This window comes from Sus scrofa, chromosome 7 (genome assembly GCF_054392235.1).
Source record: "Sus scrofa isolate SSC_HxYL_T2T_F1_AM1 chromosome 7, Sscrofa_HxYL_maternal_Yorkshire_Landrace_v2.0, whole genome shotgun sequence".
Taxonomy (NCBI): domain Eukaryota; kingdom Metazoa; phylum Chordata; class Mammalia; order Artiodactyla; family Suidae; genus Sus; species Sus scrofa.
Window position 1 is genome coordinate 348,923 of NC_139389.1, and position 24,012 is coordinate 372,934.

The 24,012-nt window shown below is 46.6% G+C and overlaps 1 protein-coding gene and 1 long non-coding RNA gene across 51 annotated transcripts in view; both read right to left on the reverse strand.

Moving 5' to 3' along the window:
- EXOC2 (exocyst complex component 2) overlaps positions 1–24,012 on the reverse strand; it is a 146,032-nt gene that overhangs the window by 92,855 nt on the left and 29,165 nt on the right. For 40 of the 50 annotated variants that reach the window (XR_014809403.1, XR_014809402.1, XR_014809399.1 and 37 more), the window contains 5 exons: positions 23,518–23,682; positions 19,363–19,539; positions 18,158–18,284; positions 4,842–4,955; positions 3,399–3,523 (listed from right to left, as the gene is read on the reverse strand). Coding sequence is in view for 27 of the 50 variants with exons in the window: in XM_084967172.1 (XP_084823298.1) it covers positions 3,399–3,523; positions 4,842–4,955; positions 18,158–18,284; positions 19,363–19,539; positions 23,518–23,635 (661 nt within the window). In the remaining 23 variants the exon portion in view is untranslated. Of the gene's footprint in view, positions 1–3,398; positions 3,524–4,841; positions 4,956–18,157; positions 18,285–19,362; positions 22,868–23,517; positions 23,683–24,012 lie in introns of all 50 variants that reach the window. The other 10 variants (XM_084967181.1, XM_084967179.1, XM_084967176.1 and 7 more) reach the window with 2 other exon arrangements.
- On the reverse strand, positions 8,101–16,019 carry LOC146401120 (uncharacterized). The gene is made up of 2 exons (XR_014809406.1): positions 14,937–16,019; positions 8,101–12,652 (listed from the first exon to the last, which is right to left on the reverse strand). It is a non-coding gene; the product is annotated as an uncharacterized LOC146401120 (long non-coding RNA).

Consider the following 24,012-nt stretch of genomic DNA (forward strand, 5'->3'; position numbering starts at 1 on the left):
ACGCCTTTCCAAGGATACCATTAGAGACCCCCTTCCCGGCACCCAGCTTGCAGGAGAGAAAGGGCAGCGAGCAGAGGCCTCCTCCTCTGGCACTGTGCCGGGGCCCTTCAGACAACCCAGCAGTGCCAGCGGCTGTGGCAAAACTTTAAAACCTGCAGAGTTGGAGGCGAGCCTACACATCCTAAAAGCTCATGAAGCGCTGGGTAAAAAAACTGAGTAAAAACAAGACTAACATTCCAACACATCCTGAAAAGGTGCTGTTCCTCTTAATAATTCCAGGCTAAGCAAACACATCGCTGAAGCACTCAGGCAGAGACAAGGGCTCAGGTCCCCGCAAGAAACCGGCACTGCGCTGCTCAGGGTTCCTTCCCGACGCGGAGCGGCCCTGGATGGAGGTCCTCAAACCAATCTCTTGCGGCCAAGGGGCTGTTCACGAATAAAAGCCAAAGACATCTCGCGACATGCAGACATTCCACGGACGGAGCACAGGAGACAGACACACAGTTCGAAACAAAACATCCAGAGAGGGAAGATGCGGACACACACACGACGGGCAGCACACATTAGAGCCAACCGAGTTCCTGTGTATAAATGGCAAGCGTTCAGTGACTGTGGTAAATATAAAACTAAATGCAAAAGACAAAAATAAATCTAGAAATCCCGAGAACAAGAAAACAGAAAAGGTCAACGCAGAAGCTGGGCCTAAGACCTCAGATTAAATTTAGCCTAGAGAAGAGGGAGGGGCAGAGGTGCCGAGCTGCAGACACGCACAACAGGAGTCAGAGACAACCTGTCACATCCAAGGCCTTTCCTCCCAAAGCTGCAAACAATACAGCCCAGAGAACAGAGGGGAAAAATGAAAGACAAAAAAATAATACTAGAACAGAAGGACAAAAGTTTCAGTTATGGCAAGTGTACATGGCTTAAATCCTTCTATTAAAAGGCAAACCCCTCTCAGAGTGGTATAAAAAATAAAAATCTTACTGTCTGTTGCTTACAAGAGAGAAGCAAAACCAAAACTTCTCAAGGTTAAAAAGAACTTAATGGGAGTTCCCACTGTGGCACAGTGGAAACGAAACCGACTAGGAACCCTGAGGTGGCGGGTTCGATCCCTGGCATCGCTCCGTGGGTTAAGGATCTGGCTTTGCCGTGAGTTGTGGTGTAGGTCACGGATGCGGCTCGGATCTGGAGTTGCTGGGGCTGTGGGGTAGGCCGGCAGCTGTAGCTCAGATTGGACCCCTAGCCTGGGAACCTCCATGTGCCGGGGGTGTAGCCCTAAAAACCAAAAAAAAAAAAAAAAAAAAAAGAACTTCGTGGCTCTGTGTATAACTGATCCACTTTGCTGTAGGCCTGAAATTAACACAACTCCGTGAGTCAATAAGACATTGTGAGGAGAGAACTTAGTGCACACAGTGTAAGAAGCACACGTGCAGACAAGGACGGGCACGGAGCGCTGACCCTGTAAAGAAGGCGGCTGTCCGCTCACGTGGGCCGCACCACACAGTCTGACCGCGTGGCTCCCAGTGAGGACGCTGGTCACTTGGCAAAGGCTCGCCCTCCAGGGGGACAGGACACGGAGGCCAGCTGCCGGGGCAGCTGTGTCCCTGCGATAGAGCCTGGATGCACCAGGCCTGGGGGCAACCCCACGCCGCCGCCAGCTCGTCGCTACCAGCGATCAGCGCGGCCACAGCTCCAGCCGAGAGGACAGGCAGGGCTCCAGCGGGAACTCCAGCGGCTCTCGGGAGTTCCGTGAGTCCTTCCAGCCAACTGTCCAACCAGCATGGTGCTGGGAATCGCCCTGGGTCTGCAGCTGTCGTTATTACTTTATAGTACAAAAGGAGCACCAAGAGAATCCAAGCACCGATTACAGAGAGGACATGTTTTACATACAAAGAAAGCCTGACAGAATCAAAACTGAAGAGGGAGGTTTGTGCGGCACGGTCATTATAAACAGCCCAGGTTTAAACAACGCCATTCATGTGGCTCGTAACACTCCTTCAATGCGGGCGCCCCGAAGAGAACTCGCAGTCGCAGCAAACGGTTTATCTGCCTGTGAGCAGCTGCCCACCGTCTTTGCTACACTTTAAATGACCACCCACTTCTAGGACAAACGCCTAACAAATGAGGCTGAATTTAATGCACCAAATAAAACCTCTTGAAATCTGCCAGAAGTAAAATCATCTATGTAAATAAAATCATAAATTAGCAAATATCAATCCACAGGTGTTTACAAATACACATGACAGAAGAGGGTGGAGAGGAAGGCCTGGCACGTTCCTGCCAAGGGGGTGCTGTAATAACACAGTTAGGAGAAGGGCAGTCACATGCAGCAAATCAGCACGTGCACAGACCGCTGCCAGGCACATCGAGAATTTAACCCTACACGAGAGCACTCAATTCAGCTCGTGTATGCTCAGGCTTGTACTGCTGATGGCACCACTGAGAACCCAGAACATCGACAAGCACAAAGAGAGTCCACCTCAAAAAGCACAGGGCACTGGATCTCGGCAACGGGCACGGGGCTTCTTAGCTCCCTCCCAGGTGTCACCCCTTCAAAGCCCAAGCCTCGTGCAGAGAGCACTGTCTCGGATTCACGTTCAACCTGCCAGAAGGCAACCGTGCATGTCTGGCCCCAGAGGAGAAGGGTTTTAAAGACAATAAAAGGATGTGTGGACTTAAACAAATTCATTTTAAAAATTCAGTCTTTCGGAGTTGAAGCACGTGGTCTGGCCTCTTAGTCTACAGTTAGGTTATAGGCACTTAAGCTGTGTAAGTACTGAGTTCTGGGTATCTTCATTTTTAAAAAGAATTCGGCCAAATTTTATTAATATATCTTACTTTTTACTAGAAAAATAATCTGATTTCCATTCCTTAAGGTAGCTAGGAAAAACCAACCTGCGCAGCATCCTTCCCTGAAATGTCTAAAGCTACACTGTCCGCATGTAGCACGATTCCCCGCCAGTGTAGACGACGACGTGGATGGGGGACAGTGAGCGCCTGCGGGGGCTGGAGGGGCGACAGCCACAGAGAAGGGACACGCTACTGCCTGTCTTTTCCAGACCAAACTCACAAGCCTAGTCCCACATCCAGGACTGAGGGCCGTAAAAGGGTTCTGAAAATTCCAGAATTTTACCCACTGGGATTTCATTTCTTCTCAGGCCTGGACACTGGCCACAGTAGGGAGGCAAAGTGGTCTATTTCCCACGCGAGCCATGGGTCAGCAAAGCCGCAGGGACAGATACAGATTCCGGCCTGGCCTGCAGCAGAAGCTGCCCGCAGGCCACCGCGCGGCTCTGCATCGGGAAGGCCGCCAGCACAGCCTGTAAACCCTGCCCTCCAGACGCAGGGCCGTGTTTCAGCGCAGGAAGCCCAGCAGATGGCTCTGAGGGTCACCTTACCTGAGAGGGCGTCCTGTGCCTCAAAGAAAGTACTGAGTCCGCCTTTCACGTACGCCAGGCTGCCCTCGCTCTTCTTGTTAGCCTGTCTCTTCAGGTGGGCGACTGCCATTTTGAGCTGCTCAAAACTGAAGTGAAGAAACCACAGGAAGACAATGTATCAAGGGTCAAATACTGAAACCTACCTGAGAGAGACAGGGATGTCCCACGTAATCAGATGAAACAAAGCCTTCAAACCCTTACCTACACCTAAACATGAACACATTACAAACGTCAAGGTGACAGGGGCTCTCAGACATCGGCAGCCCTCACATGCCAGACCCCTAAGAAGTAAAATGTGGGTATTTTTATAACTGATACAAATCAGACAGATGAGCTGCAGCTACGGAGCTCTGAGCACCCCCCAGATGGAGAGACCCAGGCCAGGCAGCGGTGGACGCGGCCGAGCGCGCTCTTCCCCGGCACGTCACTGCCAGCACCTGCCGCGGACAGAGCATCGCGGCAAACCCGGGGGTCGACTCCCAATTTAAGTAACTGAAAAGACCACAGTGTTTTATTTTTACATCTCAAGCAGAGGAAAAAACCTAGGTAGGCCTCTGCATTTCACGTTTTGTTTCCCTCTGTGCTGAGAAAATCTGGCAATAAAACACCGACCACCTCCCTGAGTGCCAAGACGGCCCACACGGAAACCCGATCAATCCCGACTCACGGTCACGGAAAAGCACACCCGCAGAGTGAGACCAGAACCACCCCCGGCGTGAAAGACTTCAGACGTGTGCTCTACAAACACATTAGACCAAGTTTACTCCCATGTTTTCTGTAACAGTTTTCATCCCAACAGGTAAAGGAAGAACTTCTCCTGAGGTCTATTTTAACAAGCTGACTTTTCAAGAACACAAATTTTAAACAATAAACCCTTCATTTCTTCGAACATTTTCACTAAATATAATTGTTTTAGGCTGATCTTGCACAAAGTTACAGATCTGCTCTTGCAGAGAGTATGAGCAAACTATACAAAGATACAAAGGACTGCTTTAGTGGGATCTATGACCTTGCCCATTTTTGGCTAAATTTAAGCCAAGTCTTTCCAACTCATGTCCCTTTGCTCTGTGGTCAGGGGAGGAGATGTGTTCCTTGTTTAAACGAGCACTTGAGGATTTTGTTATCTGAGCTGGTGGAGGGGTGTCATACTCAGACGCAGGACACAGCTGAGACTCTGCAAAGTTTTAAAAGGTGGCACAAATGATGAAACATACAGAAACAACATGACAGTAGGAAACAGGGGTCCTCTAATGAATGACCCCATTTTATAAATAAGGAAACAGACACTCAGAGCTGGTCCCAAGCTCGCCCAGCTCAAAGGGGTGCTAAGGGGCAAAGCCAGGGGGAAGCTGCGTTCCCACTGATCCGATGAGCTGCACCCGTAAAACCACAGGACCCCCTAACCTGGTGTTGGAGTGGTTCTCGATAAGGTACCAGGCGGCTGACAAGTTCTCACTTGTGAAGTCGGCGCTCATCCCAGGAAACAGCACTTCCAGATCCTTCTGGGGAAATTGACCTCTGAAGGAGGAAAACAGTTTAAAATGCATTTCCAGCGCTGTCACTACAGAGAGGCAACCAACAGTAACAGACGCAAACAAGACCCATTACGATTATACGAGATGCAGCATTATGGAACCTAAACGTTCATGTGTGTAAAAAAGAGACTTCCTACACCTCGGCTACCTCGACATAAACTTTGACTACACGGGTGAGATAGGAAATAGGCTGAAATACAGAAATTACATCGATAATAGAATGTAATATCTAAAGAGGCTGAGCTGATACTTCATGAAATCCATCCAAACATGAAACCATTTCCTACTCAATGGATAAAAATCAAGATTTGGGTGCAGGGAGTGCGAAATGGTCGGCTTGTTAGGATGCTTTCTGGTACAGATCTGCATGACGTCTGACAATGCCTACTGACTAAATCAGATCTGCACACTACTCACGGTTACATGTCCACGTTTAGACCAACTTCAAGAAAGGGTGGAGTCCCCGTTGTGGCGCAGCGGGTTAAGGACCCAATGTTGTCTCTGTGAGGATGCAGGTTTGATCCCCGGCCTCACTCAGTGGGTTAAGGATTCAGGGTTGCTGCAAGTTGTGGCGCAGGTCGTAGATGTGGCTCAGATGCCCTGCTGCCATGGCTGTGGTGTAGACCACAGCTGCAGCTCCAATTCAGCCCCTAGTCCAGGAACGTCCATATGCTGTGGGTGTGGCCGTAAAACAGAACCACACAAAATTTGAGAAAAACTTATGATAATTAGCACTGCCTTATCTGCAACTCACGTTCTTGCCTACACTTCTAAGGCCAACTTCTACATCCGTTCATTTATCGGTCCATTCAAACCCGACTTCAGTACCCATCGTAGGTGAGGCTCCGCGATGGAGCTGAGCAAGCTGTGTCTGAGGGCAACTGGGAGGGCCCAGAACGGCCCTGGCCCCCAAGGGCTGGGGAGCGAGCAGCCCTTATGGCGCCCTCCCCTCGGCCAAGCTCTCCAGGCCTCTCCACTGCCCAACCTGCTTCCCTCTGGGGGCTCACTTCCGCCACCTGAATCCTCAGAGCCACTGCTAGAGGATCCCGTGTTCCTGCAAAAGAGGTCACTTCTACCTTGTCCCCCTCTGACTGAAAGCTCCCCCCACCCTCAGGTGGGACACGACGTTATTTCAGCTCTAGAGTTTACTCAGGGGGAGAAATGACCTCCACCCGGCAGGCAGTGTAGGCAGGTCCGATGACGTCTCCTCAGTCTTGACTCCACGTTACTCCAGACATGGCCTCGGTCCAGAAGTGGGGCAGCCTCGTCCCAAAGCAACACTCCATAGACAAGGACCCCCGTCGGAGCCCCTCGACTGCAGGTGACCGGTCCCTTCAGACACACGTGACAAAGGCCGGGAGGCCCCTCTCTCCGGGGAGGTGCTCACCTGGCTCGGGGGCCCCTCAGAGCCTCAGCTCTCAGCAAGCCTCCCCTTCTCTCCTGGCCCCTTTGTGTCCACTCTCCCCAACCTTCTCTGAACCCCACATTCCCGTGCCAGCACCTTGGCTGGGAGGGGCCTTGTTACCTCTCACCTCTCTCCCCCCAGTTTTCTTTACCTGGGGAGGGAGGGCCTGTCGGACACTGGAGTAACAGACAGGACGACACGAAGGGGGTCGCGGACGCCAAGCTGGCATCACCTGAGTCTCCGCACATCGGAGACCAAGGCAATCTTCACTTCTCCTCATGGGCTTCAAGAGCACGTGATCCCTAAGCTCACGGGCCGCTGTCGCCAGGCGGAGTCTCCGAGTGGGAGCTGGAGAACTCAGCATCTTTTTCAGTTTATTTTGGTTTAGATTCTTCATGCTGGTTTGACAGTCTACTTAGTAACAAAATATGATTACCTGTGGAAGTTTTTATCATTTTATTTATTTGTACATCACACCGGCAAGGTGGAACTTTGGGGACTACGGTGACTGAGTGGGGTCTTGGCTGAGCCCTAGGGGGGTGCCCAGAAGCCCTCTGTGCCGACAGGCAAGGGCCACCTGCCGTGTTCGACCTTAGCCAGGGGCTGGTGTCTGCCCAGGGCGGGGTCTAAGCTGGAGAGGAGTGCCTAGGGCACTCGCAGGGCCCGCGGTGTGAAGGAGCGGGGCTGCCACTTTCCGGCAGCCCGCCTGCCACTTTCCGGCGGCCCACACCCTATACAGTCCTGACGCCTGCCACCCACACGGCCAGGGGCTGGGACCTTCACTGCATGTAGACGTCACTAATTCAAAGACTGTGCCCGGCCTGCTCCCTGCCCCGAATGGTGACGGAGTCCGACCAGCAGTGTCAGGGGAAAGAGCTGCAGAGCACTGCCTAGGAGGGGCTTAAATGCACTGCACTTCATTATTCACTGTGCATTATTACTGCTCCAACAATTTTGTGTGTGTGTGTGTGTGTGTCTTTTTGTCTTTTTAGGGCTGCACCCGTGGCATATAGAGGTTCCCAGGCTAGGGATCACATCGGAGCAGTAGCTGCCAGCCTATGCCAGAGCCACAGCAATGCCTGATCCGAGCTGAATCTGCAACCTACACCACAGCTCACGGCAATGCCAGATCCCCAATCCACTGAGCAAAGCCAGGCATGGAACCTGCATCCTCATGGACACTAGTCAGATTCGTTTCTGCTGAGCCACGATGGGAACTCCTCCAATAATATTTTTATTATAAGGTTACTATTTACTATTTATTTATTATTGTTTCAACACAGGAACTGCTAAAGCCATGGTTCAATGATGAAGGAAATCAGGGAGGAGTTCCCATCATGGCTCAGTGGTTGATGAATCTGACTACGAACCACGAGGTTGCGGGTTCGATTCCTGGCCTCACTCAGTGGGTTGGGGATCCTGCGTTGCCATGAGCTGTGGTGTAGGTTGCAGATGCGGCTCGGATCTGGTGTTGCTGTGGCTGTGGCATAGGCCAGTGGCTACAGCTCTGATTGGACCCTCCATCTGCCCCAGGTGCGGCCCTGGAAAGGACAAAAGGAAAAAGTAAATAAATAAATGAAGGCAATGAGGGCTGTGCCAAGGGCAGTGGAACAGCAAACCCACGTCCCTTACATCTTGATGACACTTCTGAGCCCCCGACTCCACCATCTCTGGACTCTGTATATTATGAGAAAATAAATATCTTTGTTTAAATCAAAATGAATTTTTGTTTTCAATTTTTGTTTTTTGTTTTATTTCAAGCTGAAGGCATCCTGAGACAAAAGTCTGTCCCAAAATAAGATCTTCACACCAAACCTCAGAATGAATGTGAAACAGAAGATGGGAAGAAACGGACGAGGAATGACAAGGCGGGGAAGCAGGGAAGCCCTGTGGGGAGGGTGCAGCTCGCGACAGGACTTATAGGTTTGCCAGCATTGCCTGAATCACCTGGAAGAAGTTACTTAAGCTCTCTGAGGTTCCGTTTATTCCTATGGATAACAGATCATAATACCTTCCTCTTGGGAATATTTTGAGGATTAAAGTAGATAATGCATGAAGAAGGCTTGGCAGTTTTTGACACAAAAAATGCTCAAAAATGCTACCTGTTGCTATAGGTACAGCCTTAAAACGCAAAAAAAGAAGATACAAATAAAAATAGGAATTCCCGTCGTGGCGCAGTGGTTAACGAATCTGACTAGGAACCATGAGGTTGCGGGTTCGATCCCTGCCCTTGCACTTGCTCAGTGGGTCAACGATCTGGCGTTGCCGTGAGCTGTGGTGTAGGCTGCAGTCGCGGCTCGGATCCAGCGTTGCTGTGGCTCTGGCGTAGGCTGGTGGCTGCAGCTCCGATTCAACCCCTAGCCTGGGAACCTCCATGTGCCGTGGGAGTGGCCCAAGAAATAGCAAAAAAATAAAATAAAAAATAAAAAAGGAGTCCCCATTGTGCCACAGCAGAAACGAATCAAACTAATATCCATGAGGATGCAGGTTCGATCCCTGGCCTCCTTTAGTGGGTCTGGGATCCACCATCGCCAAGAGCTGTAGTGTGGGTTGCAAATTCGGCTCAGATCCTATATGCTGTGGCTGTGGTGTAGGTTGGCAGCTGTAGCTCTGATTAGACCCCTGGCCTGGGAACCTGCATATGCCACAGGTGCAGCCTTAAAGAGCAAAAAACTAAAAATTAAAAAAAAAAAAAAGTTTTCAAGTATCTTCTCTGACCACAATGCCAAGAAACTAGAAATCAACCATGGGAAAAGAAATGAGAAAAAACCTACAACATGGAGACTAAACAACATGCCACTAAAAAACCAATGGGTCCATGAGGAAATCAGATAGGCAATTAAACAATACTTTGAAACAAACGATAATGAAGACACAACCTCTCAAAATCTATGGGATGCTGCAAAAGCAGTGCTCAGAGGGAAATTTATAGCAATACAGGCCTTTCTCAAAAAAGAAGAAAGATCCCAAATTGACAACTTAACTCTCCACCTAAACGAATTAGAAAAAGAACAAAAAAGACCTAAAGTCAGCAGAAGGAAGGAAATTATAAAAATCAAAGAAGAAATCAATAAAATAGAGATTTGAAAAACAATAGAGAAAATTAATAAAACTAAGAGCTGGTTCTCTGAAAAGGTAAACAAAATTGGCAAACCCCTAAGAAGAGGAGAGAAAGAACTCAAATAAACAAAATTATAAATGAAAAAGGAGAAATCACAACAGATACTACAGAAATACAAAAAACCATAAGAGAATACTATGAACAACTATATGCCAACAAATTTGACCATCTGGAAGAAATGGACAATTTTCTAGAATCTTACAGCCTGCCAAAACTGAATCAAGAAGAAACAGACCAACTGAACAGACCAATCACTAGAAATGAAACGGAATACGTCACAAAAACACTCCCTACAAATAAAAGTCCAGGACCAGATGACTTCACAGGTGAATTCTACCAAACATATAAAGAGGATCTGGTGCCCATCCTCCTTAAACTTTTTCAAAAGGTTGAAAAAGAAGGAACACTCCCAAAGACATTCTATGATGCCACCATCACCCTAATTCCAAAACCAGACAGAGATACCACCAAAAAAGAAAACTATCGACCAATATCTTTGATGAATATAGATGCAAAAATTCTCAACAAAATCTTAGCCAACTGAATCCAACAACATATCAAAAAAATTATACACCATGACCAGGTAGGGTTCACCCCAGGTTCACAAGGATGGTTCAACATACACCAATCAATCAACGCCATACACCACATTAACGAAAGAAAAGTCAAAAATCATATGATCATCTCAAAAGATGCAGAGAAAGCATTTGACAAAGTCCAACATCCATTCATGATCAAGACCCTCACCAAAGTGGGTATAGAAGGAACATTCCTGAACATAATCAAAGCCATTTATGATAAACCCACAGCAAATATAATGCTCAATGGAGAAAAATCGAAAACCTTCTCACTCAAATCTGGAACAAGACAGGGATGCCCACTCTCACCACTGCTCTTCAACATAGTTTTGGAAGTCCTAGCCACAGCAATTAGACAAACCGAAGAAATAAAAGGCATCCATATAGGAAGAGAAGAGATCAAACTGTCACTGTATGCAGATGACATGATACTATACATAGAAAACCCTAAGGACTCAACCCCAAAACTACTTGAACTGATTAATAAATTCAGCAAAGTAGCAGGATATAAGATTAACATTCAGAAGTCAGTCGCATCTCTGTATACCAGCAATGAAATATTAGAAAAGGAATACAAAAATACAATACCTTTTAAAATTGCACCTCACAAAATCAAATACCTTGGAATACACCTGACCAAGGAGGTAAAGGACTTGCATGCCAAGAACTATAAAACATTAATCAAAGAAATTAAAAAAGATGTAAAGAAATGGAAAGATATTCCATGTTCATGGATTGGAAAAATCAACATTGTAAAAATGGCCATACTACCCAAAGCAATCTACAGATTCAGTGCAATCCCTATCAAATTACCCAGGACATTTTTCACAGAACTAGAACAAACAATCCAAAATTTTATATGGAACCACAAAAGACCCAGAATTGCCAAAGCAATCCTGAGACACAAAAACCAAGCAGGAGGCATAACTCTCCCAGACTTCAAGAAATACTACAAAGCCACAGTCATCAAAACAGTGTGGTACTGGTGCCGAAACAGACATACAGACCAATGGAACAGAATAGAGAACGGGAAATAAACCCAGACACCTATGGTTAACTAATCTTTGACAAGGGAGGCAAGGACATAAAATGGGGGAAAGAAAGTCTATTCAGCAAGCATTGCTGGGAAACCTGGACAGCTGCATACAAAGCAATGAAACTAGAACACACCCTCACACTCTACACAAAAATAAACTCAAAATGGCTGAAAGACTTAAATATACAACAGGACACCATCAAACTCCTAGAAGAAAACACAGGCAAAACACTCTCTGACATCAATGTCATGAATATTTTCTCAGGTCAGTCTCCCAAGGCACCAGAAACAAGAACAAAAATAAACCCATGGGACCTAATCAAACTGACAAGATTTTGCACAGCAAAGGAAACCAAAAAGAAAACAAAAAGACAACTTTCAGAATGGGAGAAAATAGTTTCAAATGATGCAACGGACAAGGGCTTAATCTCCAGACTATATAAGCAACTTATACAACTCAACAGGAAAAAAGCCAATCAACCAATGGAAAAATAGGCAAAAGACCTGAATAGACTGTTCTCCAAGGAAGATATGCAGATGGCCAGTAAACTCCTGAAAAAATGCTCAACATCGCTGATTATAAGAGAAATGCAAATCAAAACTACCATGAGAACCACCTCACACCAGTCAGAATGGCCATCATTAGTAAGTCCACAAATAACAAGTGCTGGAGGGGCTGTGGAGAAAAGGGAACCCTTCTGCACTGCTGGTGGGAATGTAAACTGGTACAGCCACTATGGAGAACAGTTTGGACATACCTTAGAAATCTATACATAGAACTTCCATATGACCCCGCAATCCTACTCTTGGGCATCTATCCGGACAAAACTCTACTTAAAAGAGACACATGCACCCGCATGTTCATTGCAGCACTATTCACAAGAGCCAGGACATGGAAACAACCCAAATGTCCATCGACAGAGGATTGGATTAGGAAGACGTGGTATATATATACACAATGGAATACTACTCAGCCATAAAAAAGAATGACATGATGCCACTTGCAGCAACATGGATGGAACTAGAGAATCTCATACTGAGTGAAATGAGCCAGAAAGACAAAGACAAATACCACATGATATCACTTACAACTGGAATCCCTAATATACAGCACAAATGAACATCTCCGCAGAAAAGAAAATCATGGACTTAGAGAATAGACTTGTGGCTGCCCAACAGGAGAGGGAGGGAGTGGGAGGGATCGGGAGCTTGGGGTTATCAGATACAACTTAGAATAGATTTACAAGGAGATCCTGCTGAGTAGCATTGAGAACTATGTCTAGATACTCATGTTGCAACAGAAGAAAGGGTAGGGGGAAAAAAATGTATACATGTAAGAGTAACTTGATCCCCATGCTGTACAGCAGGAAAAAAAAATAAATAGAAAAAAAAAATGTTACCTGCTGATACTTTTATTCTCTACACTTAGTTCTCTATGTTTAACAGACTGTTTTCATAAGAACACAATGAGTTAGGAGTTCCCATCATGGCTTAGCGGAAACGAATCTGACTCGTATCCAGGAGGATGAGCATTCAATCCCTGGCCTCGCTCAGTGCGTTAAGGATCCGGCTGTGGTGTAGGTCGCAGATAGAGCTTGGATCCCACATTGCTGTGGCTGTGATGTAGGCAGGCAGCTATAGCTCCAATTGGACCCCTAGCCTGGGAACCTCCATATGCCACAGGTGCGGCCCAAAAAAGAAAAAAGAGAGAGAGAGAACAGAATGAGTTATATATTCCCATTCTACCATGAGGAAACAGCTTCAGACAGGTTGCATGTAAACTCTTAAGAACAGGACTTCTGTTGCCAAGTAAAGAACTGGAGAATCTCAGGCATGAGAACAAACCACAGCACACATCTAGAAAGACAGAAGCTAGATCGAGAGCGATTCAGAACGCAAAAAGCTGCTAAAGTCTTGGTAACAGCGTGGGTAAAGGCAGAAGCCCTGTGCCCATGAGCACAAAGTCCACAGAGCTTAAACCTTTGTCCAAAAATAACAGGCTCTTGGGCTCTGAGCCACCAAGTTAAGTCAGCAACAGCAAAAGGTGATTCCCACTAAATCCGCACTTTAACCCCTAACTGGAGGGTGATACCAACAGAGCGTCTACTACGTAATAAGCCCTAATAAACTCGCGGAGTGTTTTCATCAAGGGATCCACTCTCGGCGGCTGCTGAGGCCCACACCCTACAGCACACGCCCCCAATGGACGGCAGTGTGGCTCGGGGCTGGCTGGGAAGACCCAGGTACCTGGGCCAGGGGTCTCCCAGCCTGCAGAGCACAGCCTGGGTACACAGAGGACTCACTCCAGAAGGCAGCCGGGCAAGGGCCACGCAGCCTCCTCAGGGTGAGCCACACCCGATCCCCAGCCTTCAAGCCAGCACGCACTCCTCCATCGCGTTAAATACAGAGAGCTTGTTCAGGTCATGCGTGGCTTTTTCCTGCTTTCGTCTCACGCAGTTTCTGGACTTAGGTACGACCTCATGGCCCACAAATCTGTTTTGATAACATTTCTAAAAGATAAATTAATCCAAGGCTCTTCCCTTCTACACTCACAGGAATAATTACCTTGTCACCTTTCCTTCTTTTCCAAATGCAGCTGTAAAATCGGTCACCTTTTCATTTTATTGGAAAGCCAAACTGCTGAGAAGCAAGTCAGATTTACATGGCTCATAAAAGCTATGTGGAAATAAAACAGATATGACTGGCACATCAACTGGCTCCTCTGGGTAGCTATTCCCAGGCAGCGATTTCACCAAAAAAGGTGTAGATGACATAAAAACAGAAGGGGCAAAGCTCCACTTTCATGCCCTCACTCCCATATACGCACTATCTCCAAAAACGCGGTTTATAAAAAGTCTCATTTTGGGCAAAGAGCACTTTTAAGAAATAAAAGCCAGAGAAGGCTTTTACTTATTCACACGAATCTGTTTCACCGCCCTCCTCGGTTTCGCCAGTCTGTGGCCACCACAATTTAAGCAGTGCATAGAAGACATACTGTGACAATCAGCGTACTCAATCAGAAACACAGACTTTTTACGAGCAAATCCTAGTCTCAGTTCAGAGTGAAGTGATTCTTTTCTGAGCAATTCGTACATTTTTATGAGTATCGAGGCACCATGTGCGCAAAATATCCGTTAAAAATCGAGAAGTGTGAGGACTTTAGCAGCCGAAGGAGGCCCATAAATGCCCGCTGCTAAGCCGGGGGGCTGGAGGTCGGCAGCGTGCACGCCGAGTACACAGATAAAACATTTATGAAACTCGGACTCACACTGGAGAGCAACAGCTACGTTCAGTTCCTCTCGCTTGCTTCTCCCATTCAGATGAACTGGCCGCAACACTGAAGGAGCCCCCATGGCTCCACTTTGTACACTGGCCTGTGGGCTGAGAATTTCCATAAACGTTCACGTTGCAAAGTTACCAGGAGCCGATCTCTCTTCCAAGGGCGACCTCACCACTTTAGTCTGAGAGTTCAACGGGACCACGGCACTTTATAGCAAGCTTATGATTCTTCGAACCTTCTCAATTAATGTATTTCAACAAGCGAGTAATTAAACACAGTTATTCCTTCTCTAATGACTTAAAAAAATTAAAAATACGTCCTCCCCAGCCTTTTAATTATAAAAGAAAGCCCCAAATGACATTCGTAAACAGAAATAAAAGACAGTGAAAGGAGATGCTCTTAGGGATTTTTTTTCCGTCTTTTTGGGGCTGCACCGCGGCACATGGAGGTACGTGGGCTGGTGGCTGAATCGGAGCTGTAGCTGCCGGCCTGCACCACAGCAACGCCGGATCCTTAACCCACTGAGCGAGGCCAGGGACTGAACCCTCGTCCTCATGGATACTAGCCAGGTTCGTTAACTGCTGAGACACGATGGGAACTCTGCTCTTAGGGATTCTAACCTGAATGTTAACACCACTTTCTTCAGAGATGCAAAGGTTTTTATCCAAAAAAATATGAAGCGAGTCAGGGAAACAAAATCGACACCCATATTTTAACATGTGCTCTTCCTTTCCTAGTCTCTTTTTCTAAAAGAAGATTTCCCTGAGGTCAAAGAATTCGATAAACGAACGCAGTTTCGCTGCCGGTATCTCTGAGAGGTGCAAAGGGACTGGCGAAGCCGTTTTCTGGCCCGAACTCTTCTCCTCTCTCGGTTCCTATCCCTCCTTCTCTCCCGGCCATTTCCTCTCTTTCTTTTGACCAGGACACTTGAGAAAGACTTTCAAAGGGCAAAAAGCTTCCTGGACGTCCTTCCACCGACTGGAGGGCCTGCCAAGCCCCCACCTGGCCGCGTCTGAGCGGCCTCTACCTGCAGTTCCTACAGAGACAGAAGTGGAGGGACAGGGCCAGGATGCCTGTCAGGTGAAGACGCAACTGGCCCTCGAGCCGTCGACGGGGCCCAGCTGCACCCTCCGGCATCCCTCACGGCCCTCGTGCCTGTCCTTTGGAATGCCCTTGAACTCGTCTTAACATTTCACGGGCTTTCTCATTAACTAAGGAATTAAATAAGAGCTCTGATAGGCACACGTTCTGCATTGGTAGGGGAGTCAAGGTTTTAACTTTTCAAAAACTTTCATTAATTACCCCATGGTTGAGCAAATTATTGCTGAAATTTTCAAATAACAGCTTGAAGGAAATACTGTTACTTTTATCACCCCTTCCTGAAAGTACATAACACTGTTTTAAGATCTGAATACAATTTACCACCCTGGAAACGGAGCTCATTAGACTCTCGCAGGCGGCAGAGCAGTGAATACACAGCACACTTGCAGGAAGAGAGGAGGGCACAGTGACAACGACAAGCACCCACCAAGCACCTGCTCTGAGTACGCGCTGCTTGCTGGGCCTCACTTCTGTGACACAGGCACCCACCGTGCACCTGAGGAAGCTGGGGCCGACCCCAAGGCTCAGCGAGCACGTGGGGGGCTACCATCAACACCGAGAGGGGCTCCGACTCAACTAGACCACCTCTCAGAGGTGAAGGAAAAACACTTCGAAAGAGCTGGGCACTTTCGGCACCCTTACTTTCGGCTGGTTGCCAAGGTCACATCACCCAAGGACTATCCCAAAACACATCAAGAAAAAAGGCCCTAAGAGGGAGTTCAAGCCACACCCTACGCAGTAAGGGCAGGAACAGGACTAATCAAGACTATGAAAAGGTGAGAGGGCAAAGGTAAAGAGACCGAGTGGGGGGTGGGTTACATGCTAAACTGAAAACTCAGGAAACCCATTTTCTTTCTTTTTTTTTTTTTTTTTTGTCTTTTTTTGTCTTTTTTGTTGTTGTTTTGTTGTTTGTTGTTGTTGTTGCTATTTCTTGGGCCGCTACCGCGGCATATGGAGGTTCCCAGGCTAGGGGTTGAATCGGAGCTGTAGCCACCGGCCTACGCCAGAGACACAGCAACGTGGGATCCGAGCCGCGTCTGCAACCTACACCACAGCTCACGGCAACGCCGGATCCCGGATCGTTAACCCACTGAGCAAGGGCAGGGACCGAACCCGCAACCTCATGGTTGCTAGTCGGATTCGTTAACCACTGCGCCACGACGGGAACTCTAGGAAACCCATTTTCTGACAGTAATAATCCAATTTAATTCTAACTTTGATAGTTTTAAGGCTCAGACAAAAGTCCTATCAAATTCCTATACTCCTTGTGCAAACGTGCAAAACTGTATCTTCCCTCTAAAAAACAACTGAAAGGAACCTTTTGTTCTACACTTTTTTGGAGGGTGGGCCTTGCAAGAAAGCCGATTTCCAGGGCATTTTAGCAGGCCACTCAGAGGTTGACTCTCGACTGCAAAGTCCATTCCTACAGGAAACTGTGCTCAAATGAATATTCGGTAATTACTCTTCTTTCCTGAACCTTCCTGATGCTTAAACTCTTATTAATTTACTGGACACCAAAATCCTTAAAACAGCTCCAGAAAGACTCATGCCAGCCAAAGTGCTTCAAAGTGGTAACTGAGGACAACAATCCACGTCCCTAAAAACCGGTCAAACCCCTGGCTTTTTTCAAATAGGACCTGGTCCCCGGCCAAGCATCGGTTGTTCCCTGCCTCTCAGCCTGGGGCAAACCCCAGCAGGTGAAAAAGAAGCTTGCTTTTGATCTACTAATGGTCTTCAAGTATAGGCTTGAAGGTTAAATACATAAAGATTAGTGGACACTTTTGTCCATTCCTGAAAAAACCTAAAATGAAGCTACGGTTACGGTGCTGGCAGAACAAATCTGTTGCCTGCAGGAAGTGTTTAGCAGCAGAATCGCTACGGCCAGGAAATACATCAGACACAACCAAGGTTTCAGAGGAGCTACCAAAGCAAAGGGTAGGAGAAGGTGCGCTTACACCACAGCACAGCAGGGACTAGGAAAAGGGAGTTCTAGGTTTCCTCCAAGACGCCTTGAAAGATATCCTTTGCCTGCTGGGAACCTGGCAAAGTCAGTCTGAACTACAGGTAGGGGTTATAAACAAAATGACAAGACTTCATAGGGGCTAATTATGGTAAAATATTTCCCCCAAGATCAAGCACATGGAAAATTCTATTTTGATCCCATGCACTATCTAAATATTTAAACTTACCAACCCCAGATAACACATGAATTCTCATATCAATAAAAGTATTAGTTTTTAAACACTTAAACGATATTTTTCTTCTCAAATGTAAATTCAACAATGAAAGGGGTATAAGTAGTTTTACCACAAGGTTTTTCGGGGTTGTGTTTTTTGTCTTTTGTCTTTTTAGGGTCGCACCCGTGGTGTATGGGCAATGCCAGATCCTTAACCCACTGAGCGAGGCAAGGGCTGGAACCCGAGTCCTCATGGATACTAGTCGGGTTGGTTAACCACTGAGCCACGACAGGAACTCCAGTTCTACCACAAAAGTTTTACCTAATTGGAATGTGCCCTCCAGCAAAGCGGACCAGGCTCTAGAAATAAAGCCTGTCTCTCAACAACGGCGGCATCTTCCACTGCGCCATCCTGGATGTTTCACTCTCAGCACAGAAACTTCTCAGCAGCTGGAAATGAAGGCAAGCGAAGGCCGGGTGGTACTCACTTTTCAATCTCAATGCCCAGTGGGTTAGCAGGACGCAGGGACAAGGGAGGGATCCCTTTATTCCTGTCGGTACGCATGTCGTAGTAATTCATTTCATCAACCCACACAGCAGACTGATCCAAAACACCTGCCAAAAAGCAGAACACGCCCTCAGCCAGACTCGCTCCCCAGGCCTCTGCAAGTCTCACGATACTGCTTGCCTTTCTAGGGACCTAATACAAAATGCATGCTAAAGTAATTTTTTAAAGAGTTGAGGGCACAGAAGCACTGGATATTATTTTAAATGTCTGGAAGCCTAATTAAAACCACCAAAGACCCATAAAAAGGCAAAGTAACACATTTTGATTGCACTAAACATTATTCAACAAACAAGACAAATTAAGCCTCTGAGTAAAAGTTCTGTTCAAACAAATGCATTTTACAAGTAATAAGCTGTACAATTAATTTGGTCGATCCACGAACTATCCACCCATTCCTTATATAAAGAAATCAGTCAAACGCCTTCCAAGGAATGCAGAGCTTGTGTAACAGACATGACCAGGGTATTCAGGAAAAACAAAACACAACCTCTGCAGACAGTGCCCTCGGGATGTGACTGAGCCCCCTGTCATTCACCTCGGACTAGCACTTCCCAGCTCCCCACCTCGGACCTGGGCTGCAACAGAAGGTGGGCAAAGTGCGCTGAAGGACAGGAGGGCTTCCTGTAGGAAGGAATCGGATCCTAAGCCGTCTCCAGCTGTCAGACCCTCTGTGAACCCTCTAATCCCACCAGCACTCATAGTTCTGCCAGGACACAGGAGGCTCTCAGGCTCAGCTCAGGTCCAGATGAGCCCAAGTTCAAGTCTATAAACCTTTAGTGAGCCTGTAATGTACCGTGCTAAGTCCTGAGCAGTGTTTCAGGATAAAATCAATAGTTGCGATAATTTTTCTTTAAACTAAAACTGGCATTTCGACATGTTAAACGGAACAGATTTCATCAAGAACTCAGAATGACAGTTCTTCTCACAGCTATCACCCGTAGGTTTTACTGTGAGCAATCTGCCTTTTCAAAAGTAATGCAAATTTTAACCAATAACCTGTTCCTGAAAAAATAAACTGAATCTGAGTTAATGACATGCTGAGAGTAAATTTTATACTAATTTAACAATTTTCTATTTTAAAAGACAAAACCCACTTTTCTTCTCTAAAGTCAAGGGAGATGTTACCTATTTTCTCAGGCTTGAGCAGCTTGAACGAGACTGTGGAGGTTCCTCTGCCACCTGATTTGGTCGTGACGATAATGTCTCCTTTGTCGTTCTTGGCCTGTCCCACTCGACACACTATTTTACTGGCAGACATCCACTCTGCTGTCAGGAGGCAGTTATGCCCACAAATTGTCAGACCTAAAAGCAAAAGCATGCGGGTAACAAAGTCCAAAAGAACGACAATTTCATGGCAAGTCGACGATTCTTCGGTTAGTATTACCAGCCTTTTTCATGAGCTGAAAAACAAATCTGGAAACAGCATTTCCTGTTCATCAGTTATTTCTAGTCTCAAGTATACCCCATATCATTTGCAAAGAAACCGTCTCTACTGAATTTTGTCTAATCTGTTTTTTCTCTAACATTTAAGATTTCTTTTAGAGTCTATTTCAGTTTCTTCGATGTCAACGGAAGTAGAAAATAATGGGAATATTAATGTCTAGGCATTCCAGATTACTTAATTATGAGACGCTTAAACGGCTTTCATAGGCATCAGAAAGCAAATGATGGCTGTTTTAGAAATCCAAGCTATTGCTGTAAGTTCTATCCAATGTGTACTAATAAATGTGTACGTCACTCCCCAAAAAGGTATTTCTCCATCTTCCTGAAAATAATCTGCAATAACTTTCACTAGTGTTCAACGATACATGATATTACAAAATGAACCAAAGGAGGCACCGTATTTTAAGCTCAGCCTGGAGCCTGCTACGCCAGGAAATGTGCTCTGGTGTTACTGGATTCCAGTTCACCTTCCTGTCCGCATATCACTCCTGCAGCGGCAGTCCACGCTGCCCTAGCATTTCTCATGGTCCTGTCACAGTACTACACTCTTCTCCCAAAAGCTCAGCTCACGCCTGGCACCTCTACCCAGACCCATGCAAACTGCCATGCAGGGAGTAAGCAGACAGGGCAGACCTGACCCCAGGCACAGCACCCACAATCCACCACTAGCATTTCTGCAAAACAGAGACCAACAGGATAAACATTCTCGGAGACAAGAGGCCAAAGCACAGTGCACACCCAGACATTCCTTCGCACTTGCTTTTCTCGTCATTTAACGTTTGATGCAGCTCGGCAGTCAAGTTCAGAAAACGCAATTATTGCTTTAAATCGGACACCAGGGAACATGTCAACTTATGCCAAATTTGGATGAAAAAATGTAGGGAGAGATTCAAGTCATCTTTTGTTATAACTTAAAGCACTATTTAGGAAGAACGTTAGCTGTAAAGGAATGAAAGCAACTACATTTTAAAGACATTTACTGAAATAATGAATTTCAGACATTCCTCTGAGACATCTATTGTTATTTGTAAAGAATTCAGTTTTTCTAATGACAACACTTAAATTTTCCCTTAGGACTAAGTGTTCTATTGGTGTTTTAAACATATAATGACATTTACACTTTTTTTTCTTTTTAGGGCTGCACCTGCAGCATATGGAAGTTCCCAGGCTAGGGGTCAAATCAGAGCTACAGCTGCTGGCCTACACCCCAGCCAAAACAACACAGGATCCGAGCTGTATCTGCAACCTACACCACAGCTCACGAAAACACCAGATCCTTGACTCACTGAGCGAGGCCAGGGATCAAACCCGCATCCTCGTGGATACTAGTTGGGTTTTTAAGCCGCTGGGCCACCACGGGAACTCTAATATTTATACATTTTTAAATGTATTCATATTTCAGTTCAAAATGGGACTATTTGTTAGTTTTCCTGATAATCCATTTTTAGTATAAAAAACTTAAGCTAAAATTTAAGAAATAGAAAGCACCTTTGGAACACCTCTCAATTTCCAAGGTAAGTGCTGTGACATGCTTCAATACACATTTGCTCAAATAATTTTTATGCACACATAAATCAACCTATGTATTTTTAATGAATGGGAAATGTTTTAATTTATGAACTGTTTAATTACAGATAGTGGGTATTTTGATATCACTCCAGATCAATACATAACTTGATATTTTTAAACTTTACAATATCAAAAAGATTTGTGATTTAAATACTAACTCACTTCAAAAAGGAACTAACCCAAGAATAGATATCAGGACTTAATCATTTCTAATGTAAGTTCCCTCGTGGAGAGCTATCTTATGATTAGAACTGAGGAATGGAAGCAGATTTTGTAAATACAGATATAAAGTCTTAAACACATGTTCAGAATGGCAAACACATATGAGACCTATGATGGTACAAGTTTGGGAAAAAGTACCCGGAAAGTAATTTATTCATCTAGCTTTATGTTCTGCTATCAAAGTTCCTCTCAATATCTGTTCTACATTTGACTAAAAAAAAATAAATAATCACTATATAATTTTAAACGGATTCAAACATACCATTTTAAATGTCACAGAAATTAAGATCAGAAGACCTATTTCTTCACCACACTTTCATTTAAGTATTGAAAGCTTAGAAATCTTCTTCATGAAATATAACATTTTTTAAAGCAACTTTAGAATTCCAAATCCAGTGTTTTATATTGTTTTACTTGGCTAGTGTAGATGTCACCTGAGTTAAAAACATTTAAACTATTTAGTAGGTTAAGTTTGCTTTTTCAAAAAGGGGTTTCTTGGCAATACCTGGGCAGGATGAAAGCTGAACTGGAGGGTTTACAAAAGTCACACGCACTCAAACAGGAAGAGTGGAGCCTGAGGCAGAGCAAGATCACCACTCACGGAGACCAGCCACGGTCACGCGCTGGGGCTCCTGACTGCCGGCCAGACTGCGACAGCCTTCTCTCTGCGCTACGTCCATGAATCCTGGGGATTTTTCCGCCGCAGATAAAGAAAAACCTGGAATGCACTTTGTCAAGAACTAAGACACAGTCAAGAAAGACTACCTGCCCAAGTCTAATAAACCTCAGTTTTATTTACCCAAGAATCAAAAACCATAGCTAGAGAAACCATTATAACATGAGACATTTAAGTAACACTAATGAAAAGAACAAGCTGGGAAGTGCAAAACTGTCATTTCAACACAGGCCGAGCTCTAATTAACGCTCTTTTCAAAGGGCTTCCTGGACGGCGGCCAAATAACAATCTGCCAAGCAGCAGTTTAATCCAAAAAACCAATTATAATCTATAAGCATATCAAATTGTAAAAATTTAATCATATTAAACTCCCAATTTATAACCTCCAGTATTTACCAAAGGGTCTCTCATAAATTAAGAAACAAGTCAAGAGAATGTCCGAATCCAGGTAAATTAATGTGGAGATCAGAACATCTACTCAGCAGCCTCCTTGCTCATGCAGTGTCCACAGGAAAATAACCCCAACTGACCACACAAGGGCTGCGCCTGGCACTCGTCTATATGTTAAAAAAGCAATGATGAGGCCCCATCTTCAGAGACGGAGACTGAGCAGCTAGGGCCAGAGCATCTTCCGAAGTTCGAGAAGAGAAGACAAGCCAAACGACAGGCCAGAGAGCGGCCCGCTGCAGCAGGAAAGGGCTCCCACGCGGAGGGCGCACCCTGTAAACCAACGTCCCACTTAGCAGTGTTGGCTGGACGCACAGTGGCCTACGCTCGGGTCCTCGGGCTTAGAAAGTCAGAAAGCACAAGCTGATCCTAAAGACTCAAACGAAGCTTGCTCTAAATACGGAAACGTGAGGGTTGCCTAGGGAAAACGATGCGTGGGCACGAGTTTAAAGGCCCCGTGGCTGTCTGTCTGGAGCCGCAGGCTCCCGGCCACCCAGGGCATCAGCACACCCCTCCGGTCCTGGGGTGCGGCCTCGGGAGAGCGCCTGGCTCCTCCAGCCGGAGGGCGTTTGGCTTTGGCTCCCAGAGCCACAAGGGAGAGAGGCCTCACCCCCGGGGAGCCCGGGACAGCCGGCCAGCCTTACAAAGGAGGGTGAACAGGAGAGCGGGGGGCCCTGCTTGGCCACCGGGCAGCACAGGCCGGCTCCGCAGAAATGGGGCGCATCTCAGCTGTGGGGCCTTCTCAAGGACCTGGGGAAAGATTTTAACAGAAAAGCAGAAAACCAGGAAGCTCCCTCATTCCTATCCAGATGGCCCCGAACAGACGACGGCGGCGTTTTCCTCTCGCCTCCAGATCCCAAGCAGGGCCTCTCGGCTCAGACGAGACGCCCTTGCCGAGAACACGCAGCACCGTCCCTGCTTACCTATGAGGTCGGGTGTGCCAGTCCCCAGGTTTTCTCCTCTAATCGTGACCTTTGTCCACGGTATCCCCTCATTTGGAGAGATGCCTGTCACCAGGGGCGGTGGTCGAGATCGAGACATCACGCCGGTCACGCCGGTGGCGGAAACGGGACGCCGCGCTCCCCAACCTGTGAGGAGAGAGGAACAAAGGCTCAGTGCCACGTGAGACACGCATGGGCCAGAGACGGAGGAACCAGACACTCCACCAAACAGGGATGTGCTCTTAGCACACAGTGCTGGACTTTTTAGCTGGCAGCCCCTCTGCCACCACCTCCTGAACACGAAGGTTGACCCAGGACACGGGCGAGCTCTGGGAGGGAGGCATCGGGAACATAAACCTTTGAGGTGAAGACAGACAGAGCCTAGAAGCAACCTGCGCCCCAAGCCACCCCTCTGCTCCCCAAGAATATGCTGGACGCTGCTGAAGAAGGACGTTCTGACTAATTAGATCCGCAAAA